The following is a 21,766-nucleotide window of genomic DNA, read 5'->3' on the forward strand; positions in this document are numbered from 1 at the left end:
CTCTGCCTGTGTCTCTGCTCCTCTCTCTCTCTGTCTCTCATAAATAAATAAATAAATCTTTAAAAAATAAAAATAGTTAAGTTGCAAACAACTTCCATCTTTAAAATATTCAGATTTCTCATCCAGGACATGGTATATCACTTTATTTATTTAAATATGCCTTTATTACTCTCACTAAAGTTTTATAGTGTTTCTTATATAGAACCTAGCACTTTTCCTGCTAGGCTTACAGCTAAGTATTTTATTGTTTTTCTTGCCGCTAGCAATCACATCTTTTTTTTTTTTTTTTTCTTCATATTGTTCTGGGAAACTTTCTAATTATGTGGAATTGTCATGATACAAGCTAGCATACTAATGACTTTCTGGTTAGTGAAGTTGATTCCTTTTCCTCATTCTTGCTTTCCTTCCTGCCTGACTCCCATCAGTTTTTACCTCCTCCAGGAAGTCCCTTCGCTGGGCTCTCCAGGATAATAGTTCTTTGTAGGATAGATCCTAACTATCAGTTTACTTGCCCCATGTCTCCTCCCTGTACTGTAAGCTCAGGAATGAAAGAGAACATTGATAGAGCTGTGCTTTTAGCAGCTAACCCAGAGTCTGGTATTAAAAACATATCTCGATGAGTGAATGAGTGAACGAATGAATTCTATAACTCTCGTCCCTTGTCGGAACTCATCAAGACAGTACTGGCTTTTAATGAAAGTGTTATCTCTGTTGTATCTTATTTCCAAAGAGCATGAACATATCCTTTCATCTTCTGTGACAACAGTACTGATGGTGTCTACAAAGATGGTGGCACATGATATATGGCAGCTTTCCATGCTGGCATCAAGTCATCAACATATTTTTGGCATCATTATCCAGCCAGCTACAAATTAACCTAATCCTGCCATGAAATGTTGACCTCATTCCACCACATACTGTTCATTTCAGGAGAGATATTGCTCAGTGCTTTGCTGAAATAAGAATACATCATGGTATAACATACTTCACTTAGGTAAGATACTCCTATTGGGAGATGCTGGGTGAAAGATATCAGGGAGCTCTCTGTACTACTTTTTGCAATGTCTTGTGAGTCTTCAACTATTTCAAAATTTTCAAAATCATACAAATAAATGTCAGCAGGACATTATGCCAATGATACTTGGTGCCTTTGCTTGTCTGCATCAAATTCATATTGGCTCACACCAATCTCTTATTTCAAGGATGCTGAAGAAGAACAGGGTCATTGGAAAAGGGATAAAGAAAGGGTTTCACTTATTTATGTGAGCTTAGGGGGGGAACAGGTGGGAGAAACAGGACAGGAGGGGAAAGAGAGAGAAAGCTTCTTACCCAAGGATGGGAGGGTGGGTGAAGCACTGCCCTGTGTGGCCGTGACCCTGGTGAGAAGCTGGGCAAGCCTGTCTGTGTTCCTGGTCTGCTCTCCCTCTGCAGGAGGAGTTGTCTCTGTCCATGGAGAGGTTCTTAGAGCAGATGCCCTGGTGCTCTGGACTCCGCGCAGAGGGCTTGTCCTCGGTAGCATTTGCTGGCTTGTGGGCGTGAGCTTTGAAGTCATGGCTGTGCTCCTGGTAGCTGTACATTCAGGGAGATGGTCAATGGCAGATTTAATATGCTTGACACTTTGAGCAAAAAAATTGTCAAGCCACTGAAAGATTGTTGGATGCAAATGTACCAAACACAGGGATCCAAACCTTACTTGGAACAGTACCACATGTCACAAAAGAGGAGGATTTCTTTTTGAATGGCAAAATAAGCTAAAATATCAATTTCCAAAAACACTATGTGGAGAAGCACTGCGAACAGAATGCAAAGCTGTCAGACTGCAAAGTATCCGACATCCGACAGGTTTCCTGACAGAACCTGAATCCATCAGAGTCCTCACCCACCTCACAGCCCTCAGCAGCTTGATGGCTCCAGAACTTTTTCCTAGAAGGGGGACAGGCTTGATCCATGTGTCCTATGGGTGCAACTAGAGACCGGAGGTGGAATTTGGGGGCATCAGAAGCTGCCAGGAAGAAGCTGCCTGAAAGATGGGTCCCCACTGAAATAGCAGGAAGGCTCAATTTGGAGGGTGATCTACACAGTGCTCTTGGATGCTCCATGAAGACAGGGAAGAAAAGGCTCAGGTGTTCATTTTTACCTTCTAGCTCCTTTCGGGCAGCCTTTAGAGGTGGAAGCTGCATGTCAGGATGACAGGCTCCTATGAGCATTGGATCCCTTCTTCTGGGTTGGATTTCAGCCCTCACTTGCCCCTTTGGCAGGTCACTGTACAGGGCACATCCTGTACAAGGGTAAGACATGGTCCTGCAGCCTCATCTCTTCTCTCCTGTTTTACTTCTGGGATCAGTAGAACCCACACGCACCAGAGGCCTGGTGCTTGTTTCCAGATCAATTGGACATAGGGCTAAGTGCCTTCCAATCAAACCATCACTCAGCCAGGTAACTGGCTATCAAGCACATCAACCATGCAAATACGTGTCAACTTGTAAACATGTTCTCTCTTCCCAAGCATTTGTACTTCATAAAGGAAGACAAAGGGTAGATATAATTGAGATGGTGTGGGAAGGTCTTGGGAGGACTCTCTAAAGAAGTGAAATTGACCCAGTCCTTGGATATGCCCTCAGAATCAAGTAGGCAAAGAGAATCCAACAAATTCCCACTTCATCGCCTCATCAAGCAGCCTCATTCCATACAAGTTGAGGTTCCTTCCTCAGGATAACTAAGATAAATAAACAGAACTGTTATAAAAGCAAATCAAAGCAGTCCCCTGAAGTGGAATTGGAGATTTATTGTAAATTTCATTTCACTCCAAGAAACACTGTTCAAGAGCCTCCTATGGACATGATATCATGCAAGGCACCAGGGGGAAGGCAGATTGTGAGGCTGAAGGAGACTTGGTGTCTGCCTTGAAGCATCATTCAATGAGGAGACACACACAGAAAGTCACCTGTGTTCCAACCTGGAGTAACACAGAGTCCAAATGATGGATGAGTGTCATATTAAGGAGTCATAGAAGATAGAAGGCAAATACTGATTGGGGGATTTTTAGGAAAAAGGTGGCAGCAGCTGAGCTGGTGATTGACAGACATAGTGGGGCTCTGAAATATGGAAAAGTAGGAAGGAGCTCCAGGCTGGGCAGAACGACACGGGCATGCAGAGAGATGCCATCTGCAAGAAAGGCAGGAGTTTCAATGTCATTCTAGCAGAAGGTTCAAGGAAAAAGAGAGCAGATGAGGCTGGGCATGATGACAGAGCAATGTATGCTCCAGGCTAAGGGCTTTGGACCCTCTGCTACCGACTCTGTTCTGAGCAGTGATGAGACAAAACCCAAATGTATTTTAAGACTATCGCTCTATTGGCAATAGAAGGATATTTTAAAGAAATATGAAAGGAAGACTGGTTCAGAGGCTATCCCATTTCAAAGGTAGATGAGAAGGACTGGAACCACAGCAGCAGCAGATAATCTTGGAGGACCAGCCAGATTCCAGAAACTTTATTCAGCTACAAATGATCGTTAAGTGTAGGGGCGAAAGTGTGTTCAAAGGTAGTTCCAAAAATGCCACTTGTGCCACGGAAGAGGCAAGCAGATGGGCAGGAGTGTGCACAGAGGGGTAGAGGATGGTTGGGAGGGGCTGGGTATTATAGGGTGACAATGTATACAACAGGGTCACTAATGCAATTACCTACAAAATCCAGGTAGTTAATCTGAGAAGAATGTGTCAGGTGATAAGGAACAGAGAGGTCTATGGAAAAGAGGAGGATGGTGTCCCTCCTAATGGGAGGAATGGAGATAGTGACTACTCAACTCCAGTGGAGTCATCAGTTATTCTTTTGTAAGAGAATCCAGAGATAAATTTTCTTTAGTGGTGAAACCCATTGATTTTAGCACAGTGTAGCTAAACAAAACACCTGAGGGCAGCATTCAGTTTTCATTTTGCTACCTGGGAACCCTGGCCTGGAGCCTCTAGTAGGAGCGTTGGGGGTTTACACTCACCCAGAACACCAGCCATGCTGCTGGTGAACGTGTAGTTGATAACAGGAGACTTCTCCGCCATCTCCCAGAAGTCAGAAAGATTCCTTCCTACAAAAACCACACCAACAGAATCAAATCCTGGGTTCGCCTGCTGGAAGGTTCCGTTTAAGTTTCAACTCAGAGAACTTGTCAAAGAATGGCAGGTAATTCACCTGACTTTCCTGTCATCACACAGATGAAGATGCAGTCGGATTCATTCGTTTGGCTCACTGTAAGACAAACCAGTACACCAGACTTAGCAGTGGGTCTAAAGCTGTAGCTTCTTTTAATGTTGAAATGAACATTAAACTGGAATCCCTAGCTTAAGATGTTATGGGAAAAATAAGGCAAACTCCTTTTTAAGGCAACTCTGATTTTCTGGGAATTTTTTTTTTGGGGGGGGATGTGCAGGATAATATAATGGCTAAGGGTACAGCCTCTAGGGTCAGCTGCCAGTGTTAAAATATCAGCTCTGCTGTTTACTAGCAGAATATGTGGCCATCAGTGAATTACTTGACCTCTCTAAGTCTCAGTTTACCCATTTTAGAATGGTGAACATTTGAATTCCACAGTCCCTCATTTGAGATCACTGTAAGATGGAAGGTTTTATATGAGTTTGGTACCAGGACTTACTTGGTCGCAAATCTGACTTGACAGATATGAGGCTAGTTACAGTCTTCAATTTGTCACATTTAGTGTAAAGGGCCATTTTGCCAAATGAATGTGAATGTTTAATTATGGCAGGATGCTGCTGGCAATGTTTTATCATGTGTGGTATAGATGTCCTACTAGACCTTCAAAAGTCTGGAAACTAATGAATTCCTAAACATCCTTGTCCCTTAAGATGCTACCCAAAAGAGGCTCCTGGTTAAGCAGTAGGTTAAGCATCCGACTCTTGGTTTTGGCTCAAGTCATAATCTCAGGGTCATGAGATGGAGCTGTGTGGTGAGTGTGGAGACTACTGGAGATTCTCTCTCTCCCTCTCCCTCCCTCTCCCTCTCCCTCTCCCTCTCCCTCTCCCTCTTCCTCTCCCTCTGTCCCTGTCTTCCTTCTTTATGCCATGCACTCTCTCTCTCTCTCTAAAAAAAGTTTTTTTGTTAAAAAAAAGATGCTGCCCAAAACAATGTGGACGTTTGTTCACACATCCTTCGAAGGATGGCTGTGATGACCCAGTAAGATAATGTGCATGGTACCTGGCAGATAGAAGAACTCAGTAAATAGACAAAATAATAATAATTATCACTATGACTGCAGTCCTGTTATTATATATATTAGCATAATGAGCAAGAGCATGGAATTTAGAGCCAGATCACCTGGGTTGGAATTGCATTTCTTCATAATGACCTTAGGCAAATTACTTGACCTCTGTGCCATGGTTTCCTTACCTATAACACGTGGATACATATGTAATTATTCCACAAGGTTATACTGAGGATCCAATGAGGCAATACATGGAAAGGCCTTGGAATAGTCCCTGGCAGCTGATGTATCTATTACTATTTCTCCTTCTCCCTTCTCCCTGTTTCTAACACAATAGTTGCTCCATGGTGCAGCACCCCAGCCTTCTGATGAGGCCATGTGTGGGCAATTGACTAGATTTGTGCTTTCCAAAGTGAGTCCCTGGGGGAATGTGACTTGCTTGGGGTTATGTGAAGCCACTGTGTAGTGAGGCAGATCTTCCTCAACTGTATGTCGGACATGGTCTTGGGCTGCAAATAGATCTCATACTAAACTCTGAACTGACCTTCAGCAAAATAGGCAACCTCTCCAAGTCTCAGTTTTTCATCTTTAAATTGGGATTAAAGCTATCTAATAGAAGCTGTTTTCTTGAGTTTGCCTAGATTCCCCTAACTCTGAGCCTTGGATTCTTCCTCCAACATTTTAGATACCAGGAAGAAGTCTGATTGGAAGACGGAGCCTTCAAATACTAGTGGTTGAAACTGGACCACACTGATTGTTTAAATAAAACTTACATAGAGTTCCTGGCAGCCCAGCATGTGGCAGGGCTTGGGGTGGGGATTCCACTTTGGTTATATATCCAAAGTTTGGATAAATTTGGATAACTTGGATATATTTGCCAAATCAATTTTCCAAGCATTTTCAAGATGAACACACCTGAGAGGATGGAAGTTGACTTAAAAATCTCTGTGAGGTAGCTGGTTGAATTTCCAATGACGTCCACCAGTAGGGCTGTGAAATCTGCAAAAAAGATTGAGGAGATATAAATTTCTGATCCAGAAAGTTGAGGGGAAAGGTACAATATATTTGGACTTTTGGGAGTAGATTTTACAAGTTCAATTTTGTTCAGTGTGTTGAGGAATGTTAATCATCATATAGAGAAATATTACTAGTTACAAACATGCCTTATTTCCAGGCAAGGAGAACACTTCTGGATACACAGTCATAACTCCCTTCCTCCTCCCATTGCCCTCTCCTCCCAAATCCCTCCATGCCAACACCAAATGAGTGAGAAAAGCCACATTACTGAATAATGATTTTTCCCATTTGTTGTCCCCTGTTATTTCATCCAATTGTTTTAGAATACCAAGTCCATCTGACAGGAAGCAGCTCACAATAATGCAACATAATTTTACAATAATTTTGTGGGTTTTTTTTGTATATTCTTTTATTGGAGTTCTATTTGCCAACATGTAGCATAACACCCAGTGCTCAACCTGTCAAGTGCCCCACTCAGTGCTCGTCACCCAGTCACCCCAACCCCCCCCACCTCCCTTTCCACTACCCCTTGTTCATTTCCTAAAGTTAGGTGTCTCTCATGTTACAATAATTTTGGATTTTAATGTGATGTCAACATTAGTGGTGGGTTAAAAAGAGGCAAGAACCCTACGCAAAACAGAAGCCTGATGGGAGGGGATTGGGAAAATTTCACAACATTTCAGGCTATAAAATCTTTGTGAACTTTCTCTCTGAGCAGGATTTGAGTAGGACCATTGCTTGACATGGTGGGTGCCATTGACCAATGAAAGCTTCCAGTGACAATGCACTTCCAAGCAAACCTCCTTCATTGTTTATTTATGGTTTTCCATGATCCAACACATTTTGGGCTTCCAGGGCAAAGGATGTGAATTCTTGGAGCCCCAAACAGGAAGGAAGAATCTTCTGGTGTCATCCAGATAATTTCCTGTCATGTTTTATAAAAACACTTCTTTTACTAATGGGATGATGAGTTCAGCTGTGGGGGTGGGGGCAAGCTGATTTGAAAATATAGAATACAGAGGACTGAAAATGCAGAGCCCAGAGAGGCAGGAGAATGTCATGTTATAACCAATGAAACATGCAGCATGTGAGGCCAACAGGAGATGGACACTTCTCTACATGAACCAGAGCCATGGTGTGATCTTACCACACCTGCACAGACACATGGTCAACCTCCGGGAGGGGAGACATCGATGCAGATGTGGACACCTGGCCATACAGAAGGAACACTAACTTGAGTCTACTCCTTTTCACATCTCTTTAGACCAGTCTGAAGAAAGGTAGTATTTCATTATTTCTTCCATTTACTTTCTTCCTGCTTCTCAAATTTCTTTTTTGTTCATTAATTCATTTATCTAACAAACATTCATTGAGTGTTTGTGGGGCACCAGACACCTACTCAGTACTGGAGGATTGCATGAAACACAATCTCTGCCTGCCAGAAGCTGAGATTAATGGGAGAGAGAGGGAGACTAATAAACTGACCAGTAAACTGAAATTTGCTACTAACACTTCCCAGAAGCCAAGACCATGGCTCTGGAGCAGGACACCAAGATGGAGTCCAGGTTGTGCCCAAGTTTCAGAGATGATGGAACTTTCCCAAGGTCCCCCAGGATGTGGTGAAACCCGAATTTGAACTAAGGTCTATGTTGGGCCAAAGCTCCCACTCTTCCCAATGTTCCCACTACTGTTCAAGCAATGTCTTAACACATTGTATGAACTCTCCCTTCAGAATGGCTTTTACAAGGCTTGGAAGAAAACCAGCTATCATAACCCCAGAGTCATCCCTTGTTTTGATGAAAATTTGGATTATCCAACTTACTAGCAATACCGATACATAAGTGATTTCTGATTATCTTTTTTTTTAAATTTTATTTATTTATTCATGACAGACACACACAGAGAGAGGCAGAGATACAGGCAGAGGGAGAAGCAGGCTCCATGCAGGAAGCCCGATGTGGGACTCGATCCCAGGTCCCCAGGATCACGCCCTGGGCTGAAGGCAGTGCTAAACCGCTGAGCCACCCAGGCTGCCCCTATTTCTATCTTTATATATAAATAGAAAATAGGGAGAAAAGCCCTTTTGCCTATACGGTTGGTAATGATTTAAGAATGTGTCTTAGTACTTTGTGTTGTCAAGGGTGTGGAAGACATGAGCTCTCAAAAAATATTGGTAGAAGTGTAAACTTAGGCAAGATGTCTTAGAGGAAATTTTAGCAATTTGAATCACCACAAAATTATTTCCCTGTCAGACAACAATTCTATTTCAAGGACTGTATCCCACAGCATAATTAGGCAAGTACACCAAGTACTCCAAGCACACAGGTATTCATCATAGCATTGTTTATAATTATAACAACACTGAGAATAAACTAAGTTCCCATCAAGAAGAGACACATTAAATACATTATGGTACATTTTTTCAACAAATATTATGGATTCATATGAAGAACGAGGCATATTTGTAGTCATTGAAATAGAATGGCTTTTAAGATGCACTGATTAGTTTAAAGATGGATTCTAAAGCTGCGTGGAAAACTTGGTAGATATGGATGGTTGTCTCTGAATATCCATTCTCCTACCTTCTTTTAATAAGAGAACATGAGAGCAGCCCGGGTGGCTCAGCAGTTTAGTGCCACCTTTGGCCAAGGGTGTGATCCTGGAGACCTGGGATCGAGTCCCACATCAGGCTCCCTGCATGGAGCCTGCTTCTCCTTCTTCCTGTGTCTCTGTCTTTCTGTCTCTGTCTCTGTCTCTCTCTCTGTCTTTCATGAATAAATAAATAAAATCTTTTTAAAAATAAGAGACCATGAAATTTCAGTTGGGCACATGGTGGCTTAACATAATTGAAAAACTACATTTTTTGAGCCTGTTTGCAGGTGGGTGTGGCCATAGGACTAAATCCTGGGCAATAGAGTGTGAGAAGCCATGTAGAAGGTTTCCAGACTGTGAGTAGGAATGTCATCAGTTTCTTTCTCCTCTCCCATGTGGCTGGAATGTGGATGTGGACTACAAGAACAAGAGCAATCAATCATAGGAGGCAGAGCAACAAGCTAGAAGGAGCCTGGGTCCCCTAAACCATCAAGCAGAGCAGCCCTGATAGGTTTATCCAGATGGTCACACACGAAAGCTACCCCCTTCTACCCTCTGTCAGGCATCTTATTTTGGGGTCATTTGTCATAATAACCTGGCTTGTATTCTAAATAGTATAGAGAATGTAGAGTAGGATGAGTAAATAGATGGGAGGATGGATGGGGTAGGTGGGATGGCGGACAGGTAGGTTAGACAACTAGTTGACAGATGGCTTAGGTAAGTAGATTAGAGAGGTTGCTTAGATCACTTTGGGTGACGTGATTACCTATGGATGTTGGGATTTCAGATGTTTTTGATTTTTTTTATTATACTGTCTCTGTCATATGGCATTTTGACATCATAATACATTATTTTTTTAAAATCAAGAAAATGTAAGCAATTTTCAATTAGAAAAAAATATGCAAATATATCCTCACAGGAGGGCTTTAAAGAGTTGAGACCATTCAAGTGAAAATGATCCAGGTCTGAAGAGTATCCACAAATACATCTTCCCCCAGGTACTGAGCAATGGCAAAAAGCTGGCCTGTGTACAGCCTCTCATCGCAGTGATTTGAGGGGAGTAGACATCAGCACGTTGTGATGTGTCCATTGTGAACCTTGTGAAAATTGCTGTGCCTTACTGCAGGAGTAGCATGCTATTTTATCAGTGGTAATGATCCATGGATCAATTCTTTTCAAATAATCATTTCAAGTATGTGGAAATATGCTTTGGCTCACCGAGTAGAATTAGAAACTCTTTTCCTGCAGATGTGACTCTGCTTTTTACATCTTATTTTTATCTTTTATACAATCAAGGCAGGGACTCAGTGCCTACACAAAACTAGGCCCCCAGCAGGGGCTAATGAGAGGCTGAGGAAGATGTGGTTATGGACAACATTTGTCCTCCCACGTGTAATTTGTTGATAAGGGCCAGTTAAACAAGATAATGGCTGTGAGGTACTTGCTGCAGGGTCTGGCGCACAATACTCATTAAACATTACTAATTACTCTCTTTAAAATGTTCACAATATTTGTTCCAGAAATTCCACTTCAAGGAATCTATCCTTTGAAAGTGATCTGAAATGGGAAAGTTTTATGCACCAGGATGTCTAATACAGGATTTTTTTTTATGTTAAGAAAAGCCTAGAATCCACCCCAAAGTCACCAGCATATGGCTAAGAAAATACTGCTAATGTTTACAGGCTATGTAGTCATCACAAATGTTTGCAGAGTTTATAATATCCTGGAAAATATTTTAAGATTGGGTCAAGTGATAAAAAAGACCAGGAGGCTTTTCCACCTTTACTCCTTACTTCTTTTACAATCTTTTTTTTTTTTTTTTTTTTTAAAGAACAGCTAAAGAGATTCTTTCAAAACATAACTTAGATCATATCACTCCTCCTCTGTGTGGACAATCACACAGGCTTCCTTCTTATTCAGAGTGAAAAATCAAAATCCTTGAGTGGATTATAAACTTCTACGTGATTCTCAACACCCTCCCTACTTTGCCCCTACAACTCTGAGCTCATTTCCCATGATCGTCTGCTGTGGCTCACTTGCTCCAACAATGCTGGCCTCTCTAGTCCTTACCCTGCTGCCCAGGCTTTTGCCTGGAACACTGTGTCCCCAGGTACCCCAGGGCTGTCTCTCCATTTCCTGCCTCATTAGGGAAGACTTCCCTGGTCACCCTACACATAGCAGCCATGCCCGCCACCATTTCCCTCCTCACCGTTTCCCTTGCTTTATTGTTCTCATGGTCATGTTATTAGCCAACACATCATGCATTTTTTATTTATTCATTGACTCTCTGTCCCTCCCTAGTTCATGAGAGCAGGGTGTGTGTGTTCACTCTGCCCAGTGTGGTACCCCCACACCTCGAAGAGAGTCTGGCTAATAGTATGTGCCCAATAAAGAATCATTGAATGGATGAATTAGTGGTAAGAGAGTAATTTTCAGTTTTACTTTTCAGGATTCTCTAGCTAGAAGGAACATCAAATAATTTTAATTTTCAGCTATAAAAGTAATACATGAGTATACTAGCTTTGAAAAAAACATCTGGTGACACCTTTGTACACCTCAAAACACGCATCATGATCTTCTTTCAGAGGTAAACAACTATCTGGTGTCCAGATATGTATCTCTTCATCAACGACAGTGTATTCTACACATTATTTTGTCTAAGTCTGTTTTTCTAATTGAAAATGCCATGAAGGGAGCCCTGGGTGGTTCAATGGTTTGGCACCTGCCTTCGGCCCAGGGTGTGATCCTGGAGTCCCAGGATCGAGTCCGATATTGGGCTTCCTGCATGGAGCCTGCTTCTCCCTCTGCCTGCATCTCTTCCTCTCTCTCTGTGTCTTTTATGAATAAATAAATAAAATCTTTTAAAAAATGCCATGAAAATGTTTTCATATGTGAGCCAAATCTGGCCACACCCATTCATTAATGCATGGCCTCTGGCTGTTTTCCAACGTATAGACTATTTAACCATTTTCCTGATGATGGATATTTATGTTGTTCTCAGAGTTTTCTGCTAAAAAAAGCTGCATGAACACATCTTTGCCCGTTTGTTCAGACTTAACTATTTCCCTAGTCTAAAAACCAAGCAAAGAACTTTCTGTGACAGCGAATAGGTACATATCTAAGCATAATAGATACCACCGTGTTTTCTTATTTCACTCTAAAGAGAAAAAAATTAAATCAAACATATCCAGAAGGGTACAAGCAAAATCAGGAAAGCTGCAAGCCTGGCAGATAGCTGCACCCACCTGATAAGTCATTGGTCCGGTTGTTCAGACAGTAACAGTACCGGGTGGGGAATTTGTCAGGGTCCACAGTCTTCAGGTTAGAAACTGTGAAGAGACACAATCCAAAGGCAGTCTTATGAACAGAAATCTCACAGAGGAAGACACAGACATGGCCAAAAAGCACATGAGTAAATGCTCCGCATCACTGGCCATCAGGGAAATACAAATCAAAACTACAATGAGGTACCACCTCACACCAGTGAGAATGGGGAAAATTAACAAGACAGGAAACCACAAATGTTGGAGAGGATGTGGAGAAAGGGGAATCCTCTTACACTGTTGGTGGGAATGTGAACTGGTACAGCCACTCTGGAAAACTGTGTGGAGGTTCCTCAAATAGTTAAAAATAGACCTGCCCTACGACCTAGCAATTGCACTGCTGGGGATTTACCCCAAAGATACAGATTCAGTGAAACGCCGGGACACCTGCACCCCGATGTTTATATCAGCAATGGCCACAATAGCCAAACTGTGGAAGGAGCCTCGGTGTCCATCGAAAGATGAATGGATAAAGAAGATGTGGTTTATGTATACAATGGAATATTACTCAGCTATTAGAAATGACAAATACCCACCATTTGCTTCAACGTGGATGGAACTGGAGGGTATTATGCTGAGTGAAGTAAGTCAGTCGGAGAAGGACAAACATTATATTGTCTCATTCATTTGGGGAATATAAATAATAGTGAAAGGGAATAGAAGGGAAGGGAGAAAAAATGGGTAGGAAATATCAGAAAGGGAGACAGAACATGGAAGACTCCTAACTCTGGGAAACGAACTAGGGGTGGTGGAAGGGGAGGAGGGCGGGGGGTTGGGGTGACTGGGTGATGGGCACTGAGGGGGGCGCTTGGCAGGATGAGCACTAGGTGTTATGCTATATGTTGGCAAATTGGACTCCAATAAAACAAACAACAACAACAACAACAACAACAACAAAAAAAAACAGAAGGCAGTCTTGACACAGAACCTGGCCCTGCCAGCCCGTCGCTCCCCATCATTGCCAACAGGAAGAGCCGGGCAGCACTTACTGTTGTAAATGGCCACAGAAAACTTGTAGAAGGCAAAGGAGCTGTAGGAAGTGATGCTTAGCAGGGAGAAGAACTTCTTGGTATCTGCCAAGGATATTGAGATAAAGAAGCCATCGGACAAATGCCTACTGACATTAATAATACTATCGATTAGTAAACAGTTAATAGAAATTAAAAATACAGGGGTGCCTGGGTGGCTCAGCTGGTTAAGCATCTGCCTTTAGCTCAGGTCATGATCCTGGGATCGAGTTCTGCATTCCCTGTTCAGCGGGGAGTTTGTCTCTCCCTCTCCATCTGCCTCTGCCACTCCCCCTGCTTGTGCTCTCTCTCTCTCTTTCTTTGTGTGTCAAATAAATACATAAAATCTTTTTTTAAAAAAAGAAATTAAAAATGCAATGAACAAGTAATAAAAGTAAATAGCAAAAATAAACAATAATATAACAAACATTGAAAATAAATCAGATAAAAGCAACCCCCAAATTGCAAAAGTGCATGCCCCTTAGCTGTGTTTTCCTTATCCGTCCCTAAGCCCTGACAATTCTCTCTCAGTGTCATTGTGATTAGAAATATCAGCACATATGCTGTGTCTGGAATGCAGCTTGCTCTCAAAATGCTGGCAAGCCTCTTACTTCACTTGGATGTTTTCAATCTCCTCAGGAGTTAGGTGGGACACTGCATTCTCCATCTGCACGCGGAGATGCTGGGGCATCGAGGTGTGATCTGTTTTGCCCATCTTGCAGACCATCCAGAAGTGACGTGCATACAGGCATAAGCGGGCCTGGATGGTTGGTGCTTTTTTTTTTTTTTAAGATTTTATTTATTTATTCATGAGAGACACACAGAGAGAGGCAGAGATACAGGCAGAGGGAGAAGCAGGCTCCCTGTGGGGAGCCCAATGCAGGACTCGATCCCAGGACCCTGGGATCACGACCTGAGCCAAAGGCAGATGCTCAACCACTGAGCCACCCAGGTGCCCCCTGCCCCCTTTTTGAAGAAAAGGATACCTTTTAAAGCTTTACTCAGCATTCCATTCACCAGCTCTGTAAGATTTAGGGCGGACAGATCGACTGACCTGGCAGGCAGCTCTGAAAGAGATTTGCAGATGATGTCACTGGCTGTCTTTTCTTGCCACAGAAGTTCCCCTTTTCTGACATTCAGGCTGATGTGCCTTCTTTTTGGACACTTACTGAGCTCACACCCACAGCACAAGGGGCACAAGGAATTCAAGGGTAAGGGGCAGTGCCCGTGCTCTGGAGATGACAGCCAGTGGCATGCATCATGACAAGCTAGATAGGAGAAGTCCACGTGGAGGACAGGAACTCTTAGTCTGTGAATAATTTATCTCTGCATTTGGAGACAGTAGGGACAGGTGGGAAAAGCCCACGTTCAGTGGGAAGGCCCAGGAAACCACACTCAGCAGCACTGAATTTAGCAAGGACTACATTGTCTAACAGACAATGCTTAAGCTGGGTGCTGGTATCTCTGGGGGAAAAGCTTATTTTTTTCTTTCTTTCTTTCTTTCTTTCTTTCTTTCTTTCTTTCTTTCTTTCTTTCTTTCTTTCCTTTCTTTCTTTCTTTTCTTTCTTTCTTTTTCTTTCTTTCTTTCTTTTTTTCTTTTTTTTCTTTTTCTTTTTTTTTTTTTAATTCTGCAAGTCTGCTGCTTGGGCTCCATCATCAGAGATTCAGGTTTAATCAGTCTCGGATGTGGCTCAGACAACCACACAGAAATCGATCAACCAGTGGGTCACTCTCCCGGACATTGGTAGCAGGCAGCCAAGTGGAGAGAAGCTGCTAGGTTAAAATTCGCCCATCTCCTAGCTCTTCCTTGAACTTTCAGAACAGCAGCTGACGAGGTGAAAATAGTGGTTCATGCTCCTCTTTATATTTTTACTAACATAGTCTTTTTCAACGCTTACTTAATGCTCAGATAATTGTGGTGGATCACACAATCTGAAGCCTGGGGAGATGATGCACCGTGCAGTGGGGACTTGGAGTGGGGGTCCTGAGAAGAGCGTCACCCACAGAGCCCCAGTGGGAAGGAGTATACTCACCTGTAGTATCGAGAAAAGCCACCCCCTTTTCCTTCCTCTCTTCTCCTCCAAGGCCAGACACTGGGGAGAGAAAAGGCTTCAGGGAGACATAGGAGCCTGTAACACCAGCTTCAAGTCACTGGAGAAGCCTTGGGGGCCTCTATGCAGCAGCCCCCAGCTCAGTGAAGGTCAGAATCACCAGCCTCGTGCAAAGGTGACTCCTCCCCTGAATACACTAGTCTCCTTGGGCTGATCTTGACCTAGAAATCCCCATTTTAATAAGCAGGCAGGTGATGCCCAGGCAGGGTGCCTAATCTACCGCACCCCCTTACCCAATCAGGAAACTGAGGCTCAGAGTGGAAAAGAAACTTGCCTAAACTGTAGAGCCCAGAACCTGCTTCCCAAGAGCTATAGAGTGGCCTTCCAAAATATCAGGCCACCTGCCCACTCATTGGAGTTTGTGCTGTCAAAGAAAACATCACAGGAAATCTTGAAATACCTAGAGCACACATTCAGTCTTTATTCATTCAACAGACACTCACTGAGGGCCAAGCAATCATGCTGGGTGTTGGGTCTAAAGAGGTCCAGGGAAAGGGGCAAGTCTCTACCTCCATGGGGCTTACTGTCTGTGCCTCAGGAGGGAGGAGGGACATGCATGTGTTATTACGTGAGGAGTGGCAGACAGGGCACTCAGGATGCGGTGAGCTCCTCCTGTGACCTGGAAGATCAGCTGCTTTGGATTAGGTAGCAGTAGGGTCATCCTGCATTTGTTGCTACTATTGTTGCCATGATTACCTTCCCTGTTACATTCCAGGGGAACAGGTGCTTTTATATCCATTTTACAGGTGGAAAAAACAAGGCAGAGACAGGCTGAAGAATGTGTTCCAGAGTTCCAGGGCAAGTTAAGAGTCAGGGCTGGGCTACTTACCTGTCACACCAAGGACAGTGGCCTCTTTTTCCTTTTTGATGTCTTTGTTTACAGACACTATAATGAATGAAATCGCATCATGGAAGCACAGCCTTATATAATTTATAACATTCTTTTTTTTGTTAAATATTTTATTTATTTATTCATGAGAGACAGAGAGAGAGAGAGAGAAAGAGAGAGAGAGAGAGAGAGAGAGTTAGAGACATAGGCAGAGGGAGAAGCAGGCTCCCCACAAGGAGCCTGATGTGAGACTCAATCCCAGATCCCGGGGTCAGGACCTGAGCTGAAGGCAGATGCTCAACCACTGAGCCATCCTGGTGTCCCAATTTATAACATTCTTAAAAGCCATCCTGTCCAGCATTCCCTTTGAAGGTTGAGGGTATTAAGGCCTAGGGAAGTGAAGTGAGGTACCTACATCCCATATCTAGCTGGTGGTCCTGTTTCCTTTCCACTGAGTCCCTGGCAACCCTTTCTCAGCTCTGCTACTAAGGATTTGACTATTTTACATCCCTCCTAGAAGAGGCATCATGTAGTATGCATCCTTCTGTGACTGGATTGTTCCACCTAGCTTAATGCCCTCCAGCTCCAACAAGATGGTGTTGTGTATGGCAATATTATCTTCCATTTTAAGGCCAAATGATATTTCACTGTATGTACTTATCACATTTTCTTTACCCATTCATCTGCGGATGGATGTTTAGAGTGTTCCTTGCTTTTCAAACAGCCTGTAGGAACTTGGATCCAGGTAACTGTTACCTGTGTAAGCCAGTTTGACCTTTCATCAGGTATCAAGCTTCCTGGTTAAATACTGGAGCTTGAGGGATCAGAGGCAGGTAGGATCTGTGCTTCTCCTTCCCCATACATGGTTACTGAAGGAGGTGGGTTATGTCACAATAATAGGAACTCTGAGACAGACGTATATGATCAAGTAGGCCCTAAGCTGGCACACAGTCTACTTTCCTGTCTGGTGCTCTGAGCTATCTACATGATGTAGCCCCAGTGATGTTTGTGGCAGACACCGACCTGGCCTGTGATGGAGCCAGGAAGGAGAAACCTCTGTACAGGTGAAGGATCGGGGTCATGTGGGCTTGGGAGCTCCAGTCTCCAGGGGAGCTCTGGGCTATGACACTTGCAGGATTCCTGCACCTGTCAAGTCAGTTTGGTGGGCCTTGTGTAATCTTCCTAACCAAGAACTGTTCTTGAACACCACTCCTCCTACTAAGGAAATGTTATTTCCACCACTCCTTTTTTAATAATTGCAAACCTGTGGGTGGATTTTGATAATGATAATTTGAAGTGTGAACTGAACACCCCTGAAGAAGAAATTTCAGAACAAGATGCCATGTAGAGCAGTTTTCAAATAAATTACCACATGGATAATGTAAAACTATTGTTGTCTTTTTGGATAAAAAGACCACCAAAGTAGTATCTTTAAGATAGAAGGTGTTTGTTGCTTTTCATACTTTTTCATGCTTACTATTTTGATCAGCTTTCATCCTGTGTGATTACCTGTGGAGCAGAAATAGTTACCATTTGAAGAGGAGAAAATTGAAGCCTCATATAAGGGAAATATTTATTGAAAATCACTCTGCTCATACACAAGAAATTGGTATAACTGGTGTCCTCTGGGGGAAAGGAAGTGGTTGGCCAGGGACCATTTTAACTTTATATACTTATGTACCTTTTGCATTTTGAACCACATGAATGTACTAATTAAAAATAAATAAAAATTAGGGACGCCTAGGTGGCTCAGTTAGTTGAGCATCTGATTCTTGATTTCAGCTCAGGTCATGATCTTGAGGTTGTGAGATCAAGCCCTGTGTTGGGCTCTGAGTTGGGCTCCATGCTAGCCATGCAGCCTGCTTATGATTCTCTCTCTCTCTCTCTCTCCTCCACACACACTCTCTCTATAAAAAATAAATAAATAAATAAAAATAAAGGGCAATTGTAAAAAAAAAAAAAAAGGGCAATTGTGCCCTCCCTCCCCCCAGCTATCCTGCTTGTTTACCAACAGGTTTAGAAAAGCACCCAGGCCCCTGTGTCCTATGTATTCTTATGTTGTGATGCATTCACTGTCTTGCTGTATAGCCAATTTCATACTATCAAAAAGAAAAAGACAAAGAAAGATGAAATTACTGCAAAGGTGATGATGACACATGACAATACCTCCCATTATGAAATCTTCCATGGCTAATAGAATGTCATGATCTCTGTGGATTTAATAACATCATGAGGATCCAAGTGTGCCACGAACCATAAAGCAAGAGAAATTCCCAGAAACTATTCCTATGACAGTTGGAGCTTGAGCTGTAGAGGCAATATCCATCTTACAGATAGAAAAAATGAGGCTGAGAAAAGCCAAGGAGTTTGCCCAAGACAGAATGAGCTGAGCTGGAACACCTGCCCCTTTACCTGTTGTAAGAAGGAGGGTCATGACTTTTTCCTTCTTGGCTTCTCCTTTAACAGCAGACACTAAAATAAGAGAGTGTTATCAGAGAATTTTAGCCCAGATTTGACATTATAAGGTATTTAATTCAAAATACTCATTTTTAAAAGATGAGACAATTATGATCTTAAATGGTGACAGTGACTTGTTTAAAATCCCACATGTAGTCTGCTCATTCAATTTAGTCATCGAATATTTATTGATCAACTATAACAAAACTAATGATTGAAAGTATTGTTTGGCAGGTGCATTTAATAAACATTATGTGTGTAGGTGCTGGGGATACTATGATGAATGAGTGGGCACAGATTCCATCCTTATGGAGCTTAAAGTCTAGTTGGGAAGGTAAACATAAAGGAAAAGAAAACTCAAGGGTATTACAAACAGTGTTGAGTATTTTGAAGGGCACTTTAAGGATGTGTAATAGGGAGCCTGATACATTTCAGTGGTCCAAAAGCTTTCGCTGGGAGATGATGTGTGGCTGAGATTTGGAGGATGAATAGATAGTACTTGAGTAGGATGTAACGGGCTGAGGAGGGATTCAGAGTGTAGATGACAGTGAGTGCCCAGGGACTGAGGTGGACACAAGAATTATTTTAAAGAAATGAGCAAAGGCCAACAGTGATAGAGCACAAAGAATGCAGGAGGGAGGACATTGTAGGAACTGGTGATGACCTGGTGGGCAGGGTCATGTAGAGCATGACCTATGTATATGAAGGACTTGAAATACTATCCAAAGAGAAGCAGGAAGTCACTGCATAATTTGGGGTGGGTGGAATGAGAAGGGAACCTGGGAGGTTACTTACTGAGATGTGTGAAAAGAGAATAGGTCATGGAGAGGCAAGAGGAGAGGCAGGTGGTGATTTAACAATTTCTTTAGGTGGTCTAGGAAAGAGAAGACATTGGTTTGGACAAGAGTTGTAACAGCGGAGGTGAAGATAATTCTGTTGCAGAAATGGCACTCAAGTTCAAAATGTCAGTGGACAAAACCAGAAATAAGGAATTCATCATTGCCATTTTGACCAAACTCATTTAGGATTCTGGCCTGAGACATTGGCTGCTGCCATTCTCTGAAGCCCAATGAAAACCCAAACTCAGCATATAGAACAGACACTTCTTAAACTCTGACTGGACCTACCTGTGTTCCAAAGGGACAAGACACACGTGAGGCCCACACACAGCCTCACCAGAGGACTGGGTACCAGGAAGCCTGGCATGTCTGTGATCCTCTGGCCCACCTGGAAGCAAGCAAGCAAGCCCTTGGAGGAAACAGGTTGGATTGCCAAGCACACAGATGCGGAATATCCTTGAGTCATCAGGAATACAATCTGCAGATGGCTTTCAATAGGATAGGTCAGGTTATGCTGAGGTAACAAATTAACTCCATAATCTCATTAGTTTAATTCAACAACAGAAGTTGATTTCTTCTTCATATCAACACTCAATGCAAATTGGTGGGAAGATCTGCTCCACACAGTCACTCAGGGACCAGATTCATGAACCTTCACTGCCTTGTCGTTCTCCGTCTGGTCCCTGCAAGCTCTTTAGTCACTAGTTCGTTGTAGCTGTGGAAGGCACAGAGAGAGCTGGAGGCTTATGCACCAACTCATACACTCTGGCAGGAAGTGCCATGCTCACTTTTATTTATAGGCCATGCCAGAATTACTCCAGTGGCCTCGCATAACTACAGAAATCTGAGAATCTGGGAGGGGGATGCATGCATAGTCACGAAGCATTAATGTCTCTTCCATGGGTTTTCTGGTTGTTTAGCTGGGAAATACCCTCTAAAAACAGTACCACGGCTGCTTATAAATAGAAAAATAATATACGAGTGTATGGGCATGTTCACAGTCCTACATTGTTGGCAGCACTGTGCCAGCTATTTGCTTTGCAGAACCAGCATGATAATTCAAGCTGCAAAGCTGAGCCTAATAAGAATAATGGTGAAAAGTTAGTAGGTGCTTTCTATGTGCCAGACACCACACAGGATGCTGCTCGATGCAGGTGAGATTATCACCTAGTAACTGCAATATCTTTGTGCACAGATATTCACGTAATGCGCATTTAATGTACAGACTACACAGACATGCTTTGAGAAGATCAGAAATTATGGGCATGGTGGTTTAGCTGGTTAAGTGTCTGACTCTTGATTTTGGCTGAGGTCATGATCTCAAGGTCATAAGATCAAGCCCCATGAGTTTGCTTCAGATTCTCTCTCTCTCTCTCTGGCCCTTCCCTCCTCTCTCTCTCTCTCTCTCTCTGTGTGTGTGTGTGTGTGTGACTCACTATCAAATAAATAAATAAATAAATAAATAAATAAATAAATAGATAAATAAATAAATAAATTCTTGAAAAGAAAAGAACAGAAATTTGCTCTTGGTAGAGAATTGAATAGACCTTGGAGAGGGGGATAAAAGCTAAGAAAATGTGCCCTAGGTTTGGGAAAACATCTCAGGAACTGAGCATCTTTGTGGCAAAATGTATTTTGTTTAAAGATTTTGGGGAGATCCCTGGGTGTCTCAGTGGTTTAGCACTGCCTTTGGCTCAGGGCATGATCCTGGAGTCCTGGGATCGAGTCCCACATTGGGGTCCCTGCATGGAGCCTGCTTCTATCTCTGCCTACGTCTCTACCTCTCTCTGTGTGTGTGTCTCTCATGAATAAATAAATAAAATCTTTTAAAAAATAAAAATAAAGATTTATTTATTTGAGAGAGACAAAGAGAGAGCACGAGCAGGAGGAGAGGCAGAGGGAGAAGGAGAAGCAGACTCCCCACTGAGTAGGGAACCCGATGCAGGGATCAATCTCAGGATCCTGAGATTATGACCTGAGCTGAAGGAAGATGCTTAACTGACTGGGCCACCCAGGTGCCCCATAGGAAAGTTATTTTAAGAAGTTCTATTGTCTGTTCAGGATGGAACTACCTTTGGAATGTTCTTGAAATACCCTAGAAAACATTTAAATTACTTTTGAATTATAGGTAGATATTAGAATGGTGTTTCTTCTAAATGCCATGCTGCTGAGAGATGCCCCTTATTGCAGGGAGGAGGCTGGGACTTTCTTGGAGTCCTCTTATTCTCCTAAATCTGTTTCTTCTCTGAATCTGTTTTCCTCATCTGCAAAATGGGGAAAAGAAACCTAGATCACTAAGTCTTTGTGAAGATTTAAAATGAATCAAAGCATTTTACCCAGTGCCTGGCACACAATAGGTGCTCAATACATATACCAGTCATC

At 42.7% G+C, this 21,766-nt stretch overlaps 1 protein-coding gene across 1 annotated transcript in view; it reads right to left on the reverse strand.

Annotated features, from left to right (window-relative positions):
- Positions 1-19,751, reverse strand: part of HHLA1 (HHLA1 neighbor of OC90) — a 34,142-nt gene extending 14,391 nt beyond the window's left edge. Inside the window, exons 1-10 of the mRNA XM_077848381.1 lie at positions 19,673-19,751; positions 18,501-18,560; positions 15,182-15,241; positions 14,135-14,215; positions 13,131-13,214; positions 12,064-12,147; positions 6,125-6,208; positions 4,183-4,239; positions 3,986-4,078; positions 1,330-1,569 (exon numbers count right to left, since the gene is read on the reverse strand). Coding sequence (XP_077704507.1) covers positions 1,330-1,569; positions 3,986-4,078; positions 4,183-4,239; positions 6,125-6,208; positions 12,064-12,147; positions 13,131-13,214; positions 14,135-14,215; positions 15,182-15,241; positions 18,501-18,560; positions 19,673-19,751 — 922 coding nt within the window. The remainder of the gene's footprint in view (positions 1-1,329; positions 1,570-3,985; positions 4,079-4,182; positions 4,240-6,124; positions 6,209-12,063; positions 12,148-13,130; positions 13,215-14,134; positions 14,216-15,181; positions 15,242-18,500; positions 18,561-19,672) is intronic.
- Positions 19,752-21,766: the final 2,015 nt, after the last annotated feature.

The sequence above is a fragment of the Canis aureus genome, chromosome 14 (genome assembly GCF_053574225.1).
Source record: "Canis aureus isolate CA01 chromosome 14, VMU_Caureus_v.1.0, whole genome shotgun sequence".
Taxonomy (NCBI): Eukaryota; Metazoa; Chordata; class Mammalia; order Carnivora; family Canidae; genus Canis; species Canis aureus.